General features: G+C 39.1%; 1 protein-coding gene across 1 annotated transcript in view; it reads right to left on the reverse strand.

The window, feature by feature from the left end:
• Nucleotides 1-14,424, reverse strand: part of spata17 (spermatogenesis associated 17) — a 516,063-nt gene that overhangs the window by 348,207 nt on the left and 153,432 nt on the right. The window contains exon 7 of the mRNA XM_070889444.1: nucleotides 7,260-7,460. Coding sequence (XP_070745545.1) covers nucleotides 7,260-7,460 — 201 coding nt within the window. The remainder of the gene's footprint in view (nucleotides 1-7,259; nucleotides 7,461-14,424) is intronic.

Raw genomic sequence — 14,424 nt, forward strand, 5'->3', positions numbered from 1 at the left:
CTTTGTCCTTCTCTGCTGAATTCTAAATTTCTTCCAGTCCTCAGGTTTGCTGCTTTTTCTGGCCAATTTATTTGCCTCTTCCTTGGATTTAACACTATCCCTAATTTTCCTTGTTGGCCACGGTTGAGCTACCTTCCCCTTTTTATTTTTACTCCAGACAGGGATGTACAATTGTTGAAGTATCATTTGCCAGTCTATCCTAGCCAATTCACGTCTCGTACCATCGAAGTTACCTTTCCTTAAGTTCAGGACCCTAATCTCTGAATTAACACTGTCACTCCCCATCTTAATAAAGAATTCTACCATAACATGGTCACTCTTCCCCAGGGGGCCTCGCACAATAAGATTGCTAATTAGTCCTCTCTCATTGCACAACAACCAGTCTAGGATGGCCAGCTCTCTAGTTGGTTCCTCGACATATTGGTCTAGAAAGCCATCCCTAATGCACTCCCGGAAATCCTCCTCCACCGCATTGCTACCAGCTTGGTTAGCCCAATCTATATGTAGATTAAAGTCGTCCATGATAACTACTGTACCTTTATTGCACGCATCCCTAATTTTTTGTTTGATGCCATCCTCAACCTCACTACTGCTGTTTGGTGGTCTGTGCACAACTCCCACTAGCATTTTCTGCCCTTTGGTATTCCGCAGTTCTACCCATACAGATTCCACATCATCCAAGCTAATGTCCTTTCTTACTATTGCATTAATTTCCTCTTTAACCAGCAATGCTACCCCACCTCCTTTTCCTTTCTGTCTATCCTTCGTAATCTTAAAGAACTCTATCAGATCACCCTTCAGCCTCCTCTTTTCTAGTGAAAAGAGCTCGAGTCTGTTCAATCTTTTCTTATAGGTATAACCAAAGCTATCATTTTTGTCCTCCGCTATAAAATTAATATCCTCACCACTGATTCCATCACCCTCCCTGGCCACTGTCTGCAGTTGAACCAGAGTGGCATGGACTGGTTTGGCCGAATGGTCTAGTTGATCTTGAATTGAGCTTCTGATCCCATATGCTCTCTATTATAAAGATCTACTTGCAACATCACCTGCCTCCACCACATGTCATGAGTGTATATCAGGAAATTATGTATCTCCAGCCTGTGATTTTCCATTCATTCAGCAAAAAAATTATGTTTGCATCTTTTAAGGTAAGAACATAAAAACAGGAACCAGCTGAAGATGGGGAAGTCTTCATAGAGTACCTGAAGGAACAAAAGGGGCTATTGATGGGTTGGGTGTAGAGGTCTGACAGGAAACAACATATAGTGGTCTGGTGCCTGATAGTTCAAAAGGGGCCAAAGCCACTTGTAACCCACTCCTCTAGTCTTCTCCTGCACAAGATGGTTAGACCCAATACCCACCAATACTGCCAGATCCAAGTAATGTCCAACACTGCCAGATTATGGTCACTGTCAATTTTCCAAACCTGCTTCTCCATTCCTATTGAACTCCTAGGACCCTCTTCTACAGACTAACCCCTTCATCCGCCCCCCCCACCCTCCCCCTGCTCCCCCACCCGCAACTCACAAACCATGAGATCACAGTTCCAGTGCTTTCTTATCCCAGAATTGCTCCCAGTGCATACGACTCTAATCTCCTTCCCCAATACCCTCTGACCTCAGCATCTCTCTCCCATTAATCCAAGATCCCAGGTCCTTATTAGTGTTCATAAGTGTTCAGAGGGTCGAGTAAGAAGGAGGAACTGAGGGAAATCCTTATTAGTCGGGAAATTGTGTTGGGGAAATTGATGGGATCGAAGGCCAATAAATCCCCAGGGCCTGATGGACTGCATCCCAGAGTACTTAAGGAGGTGGCCTTGGAAATAGCGGATGCATTGACAGTCATTTTCCAACATTCCATTGACTCTGGATCAGTTCCTATGGAGTGGAGGGTAGCCAATCTAACCCCACTTTTTTAAAAAGGAGGGAGAGAGAAAACAGGGAATTATAGACCGGTCAGCCTGACATCGGTCGTGGGTAAAATGATGGAATCAATTATTAAGGATGTCATAGCAGCGCATTTGGAAAGAGGTGACATGATAGGTCCAAGTCAGCATGGATTTGTGAAAGGAAAATCATGCTTGACAAACCTTCTGGAATTTTTTGAGGATGTTTCCAGTAGAGTGGACAAGGGAGAACCAGTTGATGTGGTGTATTTGGACTTTCAGAAGGCTTTCGACAAGGTCCCACACAAGAGATTAATGTGCAAAGTTAAAGCACATGGGATTGGGGGTAGTGTACTGATGTGGATTGAGAACTGGTTGGCAGACAGGAAGCAAAGAGTAGGAGTAAATGGGTACTTTTCAGAATGGCAGGCAGTGACTAGTGGGGTACCGCAAGGTTCTGTGCTGGGGCCCCAGCTGTTTACATTGTACATTAATGATTTAGACGAGGGGATTAAATGTAGTATCTCCAAATTTGCGGATGGATGGCAGTGTGAGCTGCGAGGAGGATGCTATGATGCTGCAGAATGACTTGGATAGGTTAGATGAGTGGGCAAATGCATGGCAGATGAAGTATAATGTGGATAAATGTGAGGTTATCCACTTTGGTGGTAAAAACAGAGAGACAAACTATTATCTGAATGGTGACAGATTAGGAAAAAGCGAGGTGCAACGAGACCTGGGTGTCATGGTACATCAGTCATTGAAGGTTGGAATGCAGGTACAGCAGGCGGTTAAGAAAGCAAATGACATGTTGGCCTTCATAGCGAGGGGATTTGAGTACAGAGGCAGGGAGGTGTTACTACAGTTGTACAGGGCCTTGGTGAGGCCACACCTGGAGTAATGTGTACAGTTTTGGTCTCCTAAATTGAGGAAGGACATTCTTGCTATTGAGGGAGTGCAGCGAAGGTTCACCAGACTGATTCCCGGGATGGCGGGACTGACATATCAAGAAAGACTGGATCAACTGGGCTTGTATTCACTGGAGTTCAGAAGAATGAGAGGGGATCTCATAGAAACGTTTAAAATTATGACGTGTTTCGACAGGTTAGATGCAGGAAGAGCGTTCCCAATGATGGGGAATTCCAGAACCAGGGGTCACAGTCTAAGGATAAGGGGTAAGACATTTAGGACCGAGATGAGGAGAAACTTCTTCACCAAGAGTGTGGTGAACCTGTGGAATTCTCTACCACAGAAAGTTGTTGAGGCCAATTCACTAAATATATTCAAAAAGGAGTTAGATGAAGTCCTTACTACTAGGGGGATCAAGTGGTATGGCAAGAAAGCAGGAATGGGGTACTGAAGGAATGGTCAGCCATGAACTCATTGAATGGCGGTGCAGGCTCGAAGGGCCGAATGGCCTACTCCTGCACCTATTTTCTATATTCCTATGTTTCTAAAATCCTTGTTCTAGTGTTCCTACAATGCTGAGACCCCTCCTCCAGTGCTCCTCCTCAAAACACTGCTGGGCCTGGAGACCATATCTCAGTATTACCAGTCTCTGAGCCCACTTCCAATGCTTCCAGATCCCTGGGCCTCCACCAATGCTAGTTGATTGGTCTTCCTCATGATACTACAATCTTTGATGACCATCAGCAATGCCATGGAAGATCAGCTAGTATTTAAAAATTCTAAAACAAAGCTGTAAACGACTATTTTAATCAGGTGGTTTTCTTTCTGTTTGTATCACAGCTAGATCCTCTAGATTATCTGGAAAAACAGCAAATTGGTAATAGCTTGTGTATGAAATGTAAATTTAAAAAAAACCTTCTTAAATCACCTTATTTTGGAAAATCAAAGTGAAATAGTTATAAATTGAACAAAGGCACAACTGCAGCATAGAAATATTTTGTCTGTAAACATGAATTGTTTATGATTTCTAAATATAAACAGAGCATAGCTGGTACAGTTACTCTGTAATCCTTTCTGACGAAAGCATTTTGTAACTTGCTTCTGGTACACTCTGAATGGCTAGTCTTGCTGTCATTCATGAAAAATTCTAGCAGTTTCATCAGATAGTCCTAAAGCTAATAGTTTATGTTATTACACTTTTATTGAAAAGAAAAAAGAAAATTCCCTTTTTTGCCACTATACTATAACGAGATAAGGCTTTACAGGCACAGCCTTTGAAATAAAAATTAAGGAGTTGATAATAGTTTGAACATTATCAGAATAAAGCTGTTAAATTTCATTCTCCAGCTGGTTTTCAATTAATTTGGAAAGTGAAATGAACTCAGAACTCATATTTCACCACGAGGGAGGAAACTCTTCAAGTTTTACAGATTGACAATTATACGGATGCATCCTGGGAAATTCTGCACTCTTCACACCTTCAGATTGCAGTAAGCATAGAATTGCAGATGCAGAATGATAGCTGTAGTGAGAAATATCAATAGCAAGCCCAGACTTCTGAGAGCAGATGAGGCGTTGAACTTAGAAAAAACTTTAATGATGGTATTAAAAGACATGTAAATGTGATGTGTGTGAAAGAGTGGAGAGAAGCAAAAGTAAACTGACTTCATGGTTATCAGTAGGAAATAAGAGCAGGCAGAAGCAAAAGCAAAGTTTGGGGTTGGACACTTTAATTGATTTAATAATCATGGACTTAAACAAAATGGCAGGTGGTCCTGGGCAACTAAAGCACGGCAGGTAAATAGGATTTTGACATTGTAAAATATTGGCACAAAAATGTTACATAGGAAGTAATGGTAGTGTGAACAGGAAGTGCACCATGCACATCTTTTAATATACTACAAAGATAGGTAATAACTTTACAAGTTTGAGTGAAGCAAAAGTGAGTTTTATAGGTAACTTTAAAGAACATGTCTGCCATTATGTTTACATACCAATAAACAGTCTCTATGTAGCTGGAACATACTTCAAGGAGTTAAATTTGAACACTTAATTAAGACAAAAATCTACAACAGTACTTGATTCTCAATCTGCCAAATAGCTTGATGTACTGATATAATGCAAGACTCAATAATCCAACAGGCGAGCTCCTCAGTAACCTATCATGGCTGAGTTCCAACAAGCAGACAGCAAAGAAACAGGGGCTAATACAAAGAAATTATTCATAGCTCATTTATGTTCACTTGTGTTCCAGAATAATAGAAACCCATAATTGGAACCAGTTATCATTAAAAAGCAATGACTGTAAAAACAGCAATGGCAAATAAATATCTATCACAGAGCTTGGGAAATTACGAATATCAGGAATGTTTTCAAAAGTTCCCTTTCTGACGTGATATATTTGGGATTTTTTGCAAATCAACTATTTTTAATGAACAACTTCCAGCTGATCACTTCTCTGCAATTCAGTACTAAGGAGATGAGTGATGTGAACTATCCTGCTACATGTCGCAATTGCATGCAATATCTGTGCTACCTGCCAATTAGAATAATTCCTGCGTGCAGCCGACACTACCATTCATTGGCTGTACGCTTATCGGAAAAGGGAGGGTGGGGGCTATATTGGGAGTCCAGGACGCTACTTAAAGGCAGCTAGAACCTCTGAAGAGGGAGGTGCTTTCTGGCTGAAAGAACTGTGCAATCTGTTCTGGCTGAAGGAGGGAGCAAGCAGCAACCAAGATTATCTGATGCTGCACTGGAGGGGTTGGTGCAGAATGTGGTGAGGAAAAGAGACATCCTTTTTCCCTCAGGGGACAAGAAGCCCTACATACATCTACTCAGGAGGCAGTGGATAGAGATAGCTGAGGGTGTCAATGTCAGGAGCACTGCCACAAGCACATGGCTGCTATGCAGGAAAAAAATAACTACAGTTGTTAGGTAAGAAGTATGTCAAAATATGTTTTGATCACAGCTGCACCACTCACAGCTTCATTAATGTGGCTCAGTGGGTAGCATTCTCGCCTCTGAGTCAGAAGGTTGTGGGTTCAAGCTGCACTTCAGAGACTTAAGCATATAATCCAGGTTGACACTCCAGTTACAGCCAATGAGGTACATTTGAAGTGTCATCTCTGTTGTAATGTAGGAAATGCAGCAGCCAATTTGCACACAGCAAGGTCCCACAAACAGCAATGTGATACTGACCAGATAATCTATTTTAGTGATGTTGGTTGAGAAATAAACCTGGGAGTCCCTGGCCAAAGATCGCCCTAAGTGGAGGAAGTGCATCTGGGAGGGCGCTGAGCACCTCGAGTCTCATCGCCGAGAGCATGCAGAAATCAAGTGCAGGCAGCGGAAAGAGCGTGCGGCAAACCAGTCCCACCTACCCCTTCCCTCAACGACTATCTGTCCCACCTGTGACAGAGACTGTGATTCTCGTATTGGATTGTTCAGCCACCTAAGAACTCATGTTATGAGTGGAAGCAAGTCTTCCTCGATTCCGAGGGACTGCCTATGATAATGATGAAATACTGGCCAAGACACCAATGAGAACCCACCCACCACCCCCCCCCCCTTCGAAGTAGTGCCATAGGATCTTTGATGTCCACCTGAGGGGCAAACGGGGCCTTGGCTAAATGTGTCATTTGAAGAAAAGCATTTCCAACAGTGCGTCACTCCCTCGGCTGACTGGATTGGCAACCTTGATTTTGTGCTCAAGTTTTACACTCAGATAGAAAAGTGCTATCATTCAACCAAGGCTGACACCTTAGCAAAATAAAATAGTGGTCATTTATGCAAGTTTGATATTTTGCAGTGTTTTGAAATAATGGAACATTTCTAGTTTCTCCAAAGCTATCTGTTTACATTACAAATGTTTACACTGAGCTCACAACTTCTGGGTTGGCTTTGCATTCCTTCTATAATTAGTCTTGCATTACTATTGAACAGTAAAAAAAAAACATTAATAGTTGGTACCACTGATGGGCCACGGGATTTGGATATTTTTAGAAATATGATATAAATTGGGTTTTAGAATATTTGCACTGAATAATTGTATTTGAAATGAATCATCAATAACAAAATATATTTCCTCTGTGGTATCAGCACTTTAACAGTTAGTTTTAATGTATGAACAGAAAAAACACACATATATTTTAGTTCCTGTACTGTAACAAGCTTTCTGTCAATAGTTCATATAACTTTAGTTTACTATTACGAATGAGCATAGAATATCGAACATCAAATTTGTATTTGTTTTTATCTTAGTGAAATTTAACTCAGATGGAAATGTTGATGCTGTGGGTGGTTTCGATAAATTTTTAATTTTGTGCATGTGTGTATATATATGATTCATTCGAATCATTGGTGACATTAACTGGAAGAAAAACAAAAGTCATATTATTGTGCTCCAACCTTCCTTTAATAAAAATGGAGAACAATGCACCATTACAATAAAACAGCATACCTGTGGTTTCTTTTTGTTTACTGGTGGCAGCGGTATTACTGGAGGCAAGATGCACGGAACACCAGGTATTGATGGATCCACAAGACCCTCAGTTGTGTCCTTTCTTCGAGATGTATTAAGACTCGGTGGTCTGACCTGTTGTAATCTATACTCCTTCTCATTCGGGCACAGCCTATATGGAGAGTTATAAATACCTGGAAGCTAGGTAGAAAGATAACACTTATTAACTCACTGACATGAAGTAATGCACAAGAAATTAAGCATCTACAAAAAATGTACTTAATTTTTAGTTGTGTTACAAAGTATACAATTTACAGCAACAATGGCTAGATATATTCAATGAACGGATGTAATAATAAATAGTTTTATAAATATACTGCAGCAACAAAAATGCAACTACATTTGGCATTTGACTGGTAATAATTGCAGAAACTCTGAATGGCAAATGACCACCTCGCATCAAATTCAATCATCCAAAAGAAATTATGGTTGTGTGCCAAAATTTATAGAGCAACATTTGCTAAAAGCTTGTGTGTGAGCAATGTTTTTTTTCTCTACCATTCAAGTTTGTCACAAACTTCAGCAGCCCTTTGCCAGCACAGTGGCCTGGGAATCCATTTTATTTGGCAATTTTCTAAACTGATAAAGACTTTGGGGAAATCTGTGCTAGCTGTTTAAAAAAAACTACACCTGAGTTCATACTGTACATTCAAGCTAAAACTGAACTCAATAAAGCTGGTGAATTCTCAGGAGTGACCCTGTTAATAGCTTCCGACTGACCTCTCTGCATCAAGTTCTACTTCTGGCTAGTGTACTGATCACACAGTAGGGCAAATGAGCTGTGAAAACACTGATATTTTTAAGTATAAAATTCTGGGTTGTCATGAAAAAAGGAAATGAGTTATGCAAGAGACACACTTTTGGCACTTTAAGTCCCCCTCCATCATAGGAATTCATGCATGAACTAGAATATTAATTGCACCAGGTCAAGCATATCTGCAAACGTGCCTTTTGTTGGCCAGTCATCCATTGAATAGCATTTAAATTCTGGACCCTTTTGCAAAGCTATCAATCCATCAGTCAGCTTCCTCCCCAATCTAGATGTTTTTCATATAGGCCTTTTATAATTAGGGCCACAGGGGATGGCAAGAAAAGGCACAAGAAGTTTAATGACCGTAAAGAAGAGCATGAAGGAGATCAGTGAATGAAGTATTTGCTGGAGATAGGATTGCTGAATCAACACTGACCACTATACTTCATCATAATTATCAGGACATACAACTGCCACGGGATTTATAAAAATCCCACTCAGCAAATAATTGACCTGCTGTTAAGAAGTAAGGTGGATTGTTAACACATTGCCACAATCCAGCATTCAGTAAAATATTCAAGATTTAATTACTCTCACTGAAAACTCAAAAGGTAACATTTCTGTTTGCCAATTGCACAATTAAACTTTTAAATGAATAGCTGTAAACAGTTCTGGGGTATTCATGTGAGAACTGAAATTATACATTGCCATGTAGTAACATCCTTTCATTCACATAAAAGTTTTGCAAAGATTAATTAAACAAATACCATAATGAATGCTGAAAGCAATTAACAAGTCACTTGAGAAGCATGGATGACCTAGTACTAACTATGGCTTTTAGTTTTGAAAACTACCAAAGGCACAGTTTAAAACAGAAAAAGACGTACCAAAATCTTCCAAAAAGCAGAAAAATAATATATTGGAATCATCAGTGTTTCATTCATTAAATCCTATTTGCTCTAAATATAAATTACATCAACCACCAAACAACTCTATATTATGTATTTAAAATATATATTGGAAGAGGAAATATTTTTCTAGAACTATTAAATCTTCTAAACACTGCCTAAATGTTTTTTTTGAATATTTAGTCTTCATCTGGAGTTATCACATTTCTGATTTTTTTTCGGAACAGGGAGATCTGTAGCATTTTCACTCAAGGCTAAACTGTGACTAAATGAAAACAGAATTTTGATGAATATATAATTTACAAAGGGGTAGGATTTGTGTGTGCAATCTTGGCTAAAAAAGTTGAAAAAGCAGTATTTCAATTAAGATACTCAATTAATAGGTCATCATTGATCTAATTTTCCTTGCCTCTCCCCTCAAAAAACTGTATTTAATATATTTGCTGCGTTATATTTTGTATTTTAACATTATTACATCTGCTTTGAAGTTATTTGCATTTTTGTATTTAAGTTTTAATGTTTTCCTTATTGTTGTTTCAGATTCTTTCTGCCCTCTCATTAGTGTTGGAATTCTTTTGCAGTCAACAGCATATACCTTCTACAACAACTCAAATTACCTCCAAAATTTATATACTGTCATTCTGAATGTTAGGAGTAAGCATCAGTACGCACATAAAGCGTGTAACAAATTCATGACATTGCCCGGGAAAGACAAAAACATAATCTTGATAATTAAATTTACAAAAATCTATCTACAACAGTAACACTACTCCCAACTAATTAAACTATGTATTCTTTAGCAAGATATTCGCAAATATAATAAAGTGCCTTGCACAAAAAATGAAAATCACGTTTTCATCATTACATTGTAGACCACAAACATTATAATCACTTTGAAATATATTAAATAAAGAGAAATTTCAGTCATTTGTATTTTTGTATTTAATTACAATATTTATTTTCGAAAATAATTTAATTTTCACTGTAGTAATTATTTTTCCTGAGGTTGCTTAAAAATTAGCTTGAAAGTGAATATAGTGTGAATTAGTTTAGAATTAAAAATAATTAAATTGAAGTTGGTATATAAATTTCTGAAAAGGGATATTGCAATGTTGAGGGATATATTTGGCTGCATTCTGCTGTTATGCTTCATAATATTATTTAAAATTAGATGATGAGCAGTAATTCTTCCATTTTTATTTCAATTTTTGTTCTACAACAAATTAGATATTATAGCTTGTTCAAAATCCTGTAAAATGTTATTTCAACAGATACTATAAATTGACTTGACCCAACAGTATTCAGAACTGATTACTTGATTGAGGTGCCTATCTATGCAATGCACCTGTTCAAATATATACTGTTCTACCTTTTGCACTCAATTCTTTGTAGTCTCTGCAATTTAACAAACTGCTAAATGTGTTATTTTTAGAAGCTCTAGAAATACATTAAAAGGCTCCTGCTTTATAACGATCATTTGAAAATGAGAATTTTAGACTTTTTAAGCATAATGTATGCAATTTAAGGCAATTATATAAATAAAAATACATGCACGCTGTTATGGTTGTACATTGTATATGCCCGATTTCATATCTTGTCAAACAAATTACAGGTCAGCTGATGCTATATGTGCAATTAACCTTCTGTCTTTAGACTACTTATTCCATAAAAGATGCATTGTTTTTAACATTAGCAGTTAAAAATCTTTTTAAAAAGAGCTGTTGGAATACTTAACTCATATAATAGCACAAACATAAATAAATTATTTTATTCCTATACTACATGCAATATTATTTAGCTATTAGACATTTTTCTATTTAAATACGCCGTTCCTGGATGTTGTGTGTTTTGGCTTTAAAGGAATTCACTTAACTTTTTTCATTTTTATTATGCAAGTGATGCTAATGTTTACTGAAAACTTTTAAGTACAGCACCAAGTTGGGAATGATATGACGGCAGACTTGAAGTTTGTTTTTTGCTAATAACATGAATAAAGTTAAACTGTATATCTAATAAGATTTTAGTATCAGCTTAGGAGGGGATGTTAGATGCTGATCCAAGATTATAGGATCTTTTGATAAGGTCTAAGTAGTTGACTGTGCAGCATTAATTTGAAGATAAATAATGTATAGCAAGTTGTACATTGTTTTGTTCAGTATAATCTCCTCTATAATGTACACTAATGATAGGTAAAATAATTTATATTTATAATATATTAAAAATAATTTACCATTATGATTTTATACAAGGTTATACGAAAAAGCGGTGTGATCTCAGTTTATTTCATGCGCATCAAGATATTCCACATCACATCTGTAAAACTCCAAGATGTTCAAATTCAATAGACCGACATCCAATTGGGCTAGAAATTCGTCAATTAGCGCTATTGCCAGTTTTTTGGCGCTAATCGCGGTAGCGTTTTTTTTAATGCCAGAATACCACTATCGCAATAGGTCGCAAAATTCACCAAACAGTGAACAACGATAACGATAGCAGTAAATTCCAGCGTTGCACAACTGAATTTCTGCGCCGGTGCCAAATTTACCGATATTAAAGAAAAACCTGACCTTCTACGCTTGCGTAATTTTTTTTCCTTCCACTTTATCCCCACGATCCCAGTCAGCTGTTTCAGCCATTTTTCAAAGAGCATTTTAAAAACAAGATCGAGGAGAATCGAAAATACAAGGCAAATTCAGCAGGAAGTTTACTGCAGATGCCAATGAGGCCCTCATCACTGTAATAGAAAGCAGATGGGGGGAGTTTAATAAGAAGGGTCGATCTAAACTCCCCCCAGCTGCTGTAAGAAGCAATGTAGGAAAAGGCGGAATGACCACTGCAAGGTTGTCATATTTTTATTGATGCACTCACATTACTTAAATTGCAAATGTGACACATGTTGGTATTGGTAGGCTTAGTGTTGCACCTTATTTGCCATGAATGATCGTCACACATTATTAAGACTGCTTTTTGACATCTTAAAAGATGTTTCTGCACTTTGATGTCTTCCTCATGAACCACGTGCAACTACCAGGGCCATTAAACAGAGGACTGTATTAAATGCACACAGTGCTTTGAAAATACAGTGCAGACACCAACTCTTTTAGCTGCGGCCACTAGCTCTTTTGAGGAAGACAGAATATTCTTGGGCTTTCCCCCATCCGAGGCCCTGGGTCCAAGTGGCGTGCAGCAACGCACATCCAGGGTTGAATCCCGTATGCCGTCTCTGCGGACGATGAGTCGGCAAAGCCGGTCTGCTGAAGGACAGGCAGGCGCACACCTGGATTTGGTGGGACTGTCTCGGGAGAGCATCCAGCTCAGTTGGCAGCTCCTCGACGTCTTAGGTGGGATCTCTGGTAACATTACCAAATTTTATTGAAGTTCCCAAATTAAAGTTTCCAAAGTTTCAGAAATGTAAAAACGATTCAGAAATGTATTCATGTTTTATAAATTGTTTTTTTTCACCTTAACCATTCTTGTGTAGTGTCTCATTTGCAGAATAAGAAGGGGGATAGTCAACATGGTGGGATAAAGTGGGCAGTCAATGGTGAACCTTCATGCCTTCATGCAAAGTGTTGAATTATGAGCTGCTGACGTAAGGCTTTTGCAGTGGCGAAAGCTGCACGAGGCCTCCCCGGTGGGGATGATGGCATGGGTTCGCCAGGCTCCTCGTCCTTCTCGTCACTATCCTCCTCCTCCTCCCCTTTCTCCTGACATGGTCCTGCAGTCCCCAGATGCAAATCCTGTCCCCTCATGATGGCTAAGTGGTGTTGCATGCAACACACCACAATGAATTCTGAGACCTGCTGAGGGGAGGACTGCAGGCAGCCTCCAGAATGGTCCAGGCTTTGGAAACGCTGCTTGAGCACTCCAATTGTCTTTTCGACGATGTTGCATGTGGCTATATGGCGGTCATTGTAGCGATATTCAGCTTCTGTCTGAGGGTTCCGGAGCGGGGTCATGAGCAAGGTGGCGAGGCTGTAACCTTTGTCCCCCAGCATTCAGCTCTGGCCTTGTGGCTCAAACAGGTATGAGACACTGCTCTCACACAAGACGAAAGCATCATGGATGCTCCCTGGATGCGCTGAATATGGTCGCAGACGATCTGTACGTTTAGGGAGTGGAATCCCTTTCGGTTTCGGTAAACCTCTGGATCCTCTAAAGGTGCTCACAGGGCGACGTGCGTACAGTCAATGGCAGCCAGTACCTTGGGGAAACCAATAATTCGTGAAAAACCTATAGCCCTCTCACTCTGTGCCTTCCTAGTCAATGGGATCTTTATGAAGTCCATCCTGCGTGTGTACAGTGCAGTAGTCACCTGGCGAATGCAGCGATGTGTAGTGTGCTGCGAGAGCATGTGCATAGTACTGCAACGTCTCGAAGCAAATTATTTTTGGAACTCATTCAGTAAGTTGCTTTTGTTGGAATGTAGTAACTGTTATAGAAAGAAGACACTGCAATATGTGTGCGCACTAGGTCCGTGCAGCAGAGCTGGTCTCCAGTTGTCTTGGATAACCCTTGCCACTGGACCAAGACCTAGTTCTGTCAAGCCCGTGTGGTGGCTGGTGTGCAATGGCCACCACACGTTAAAAAAAATCCATGCGCAGGCATCTTCCATCCTTCAGGATGTAGTTCGCGACCTGGAATATCAGGTCCTTCATTGAAACACCTGTGAACTCATCCCTTTTCAGTGTGGAAGCAAGTCATCCTACATCTCTTTAGCACCAAAAAAAATACTTTTTCCGCTCCGCTATGGCGGTGAAACGAGCACAAACTTGCTGAATTTCTAGCCCAATATGTCATGTTTTGTTTACACTTGAAGTTCAAATAAAAATAAGGAAACACTAACATTTTTATTGAATCTTAACTACAAAATTACATACACATGCACAAATATATTGTGGAATAGTTATTTTATGTCACTTTAGAGAATGCAATCAAATGATCACAATAAATCCAGATTTGGAACTGAAACTATAAAGAACTTAGGCATCTCACACTCTAGTCTTCTGCCATCTGTCACTGTCAATATTGATTTTCTGTTCATTTTAATAGGGTGAACTGAGGATTTTACAAAACTGAAATCAACTGGTAAAAGTGAATGTAAACATTCAAATTACTAAGGATTTGAGCTGTTAATAAGATCTGAACTTTATTGAATTCTCAAAAAGCCATTACCTTATATCTAATGCCAACATTGCCTATAAAATTCACTATTATTAGGAACCTGGCCAAAAAGATCAACAAAACTGATCATAATTGTAGATGACACACAAGTGTCAATCAGACCTAGAACTCCATCCTGGAAATGGGATGACAAAAAGAAAGCTTTTGCCAGGTACTGTAACAGAACTTTAGAAGCTTCAAATATTTTTAAATAACCTATATCAAAACCTATGAAGATTTGATCATTTCTGTCGTGGTAGCAAGAACTGGATTGAGAAAGTAC

The sequence above is a fragment of the Pristiophorus japonicus genome, chromosome 9 (assembly GCF_044704955.1).
Source record: "Pristiophorus japonicus isolate sPriJap1 chromosome 9, sPriJap1.hap1, whole genome shotgun sequence".
NCBI lineage: Eukaryota > Metazoa > Chordata > Chondrichthyes > Pristiophoridae > Pristiophorus > Pristiophorus japonicus.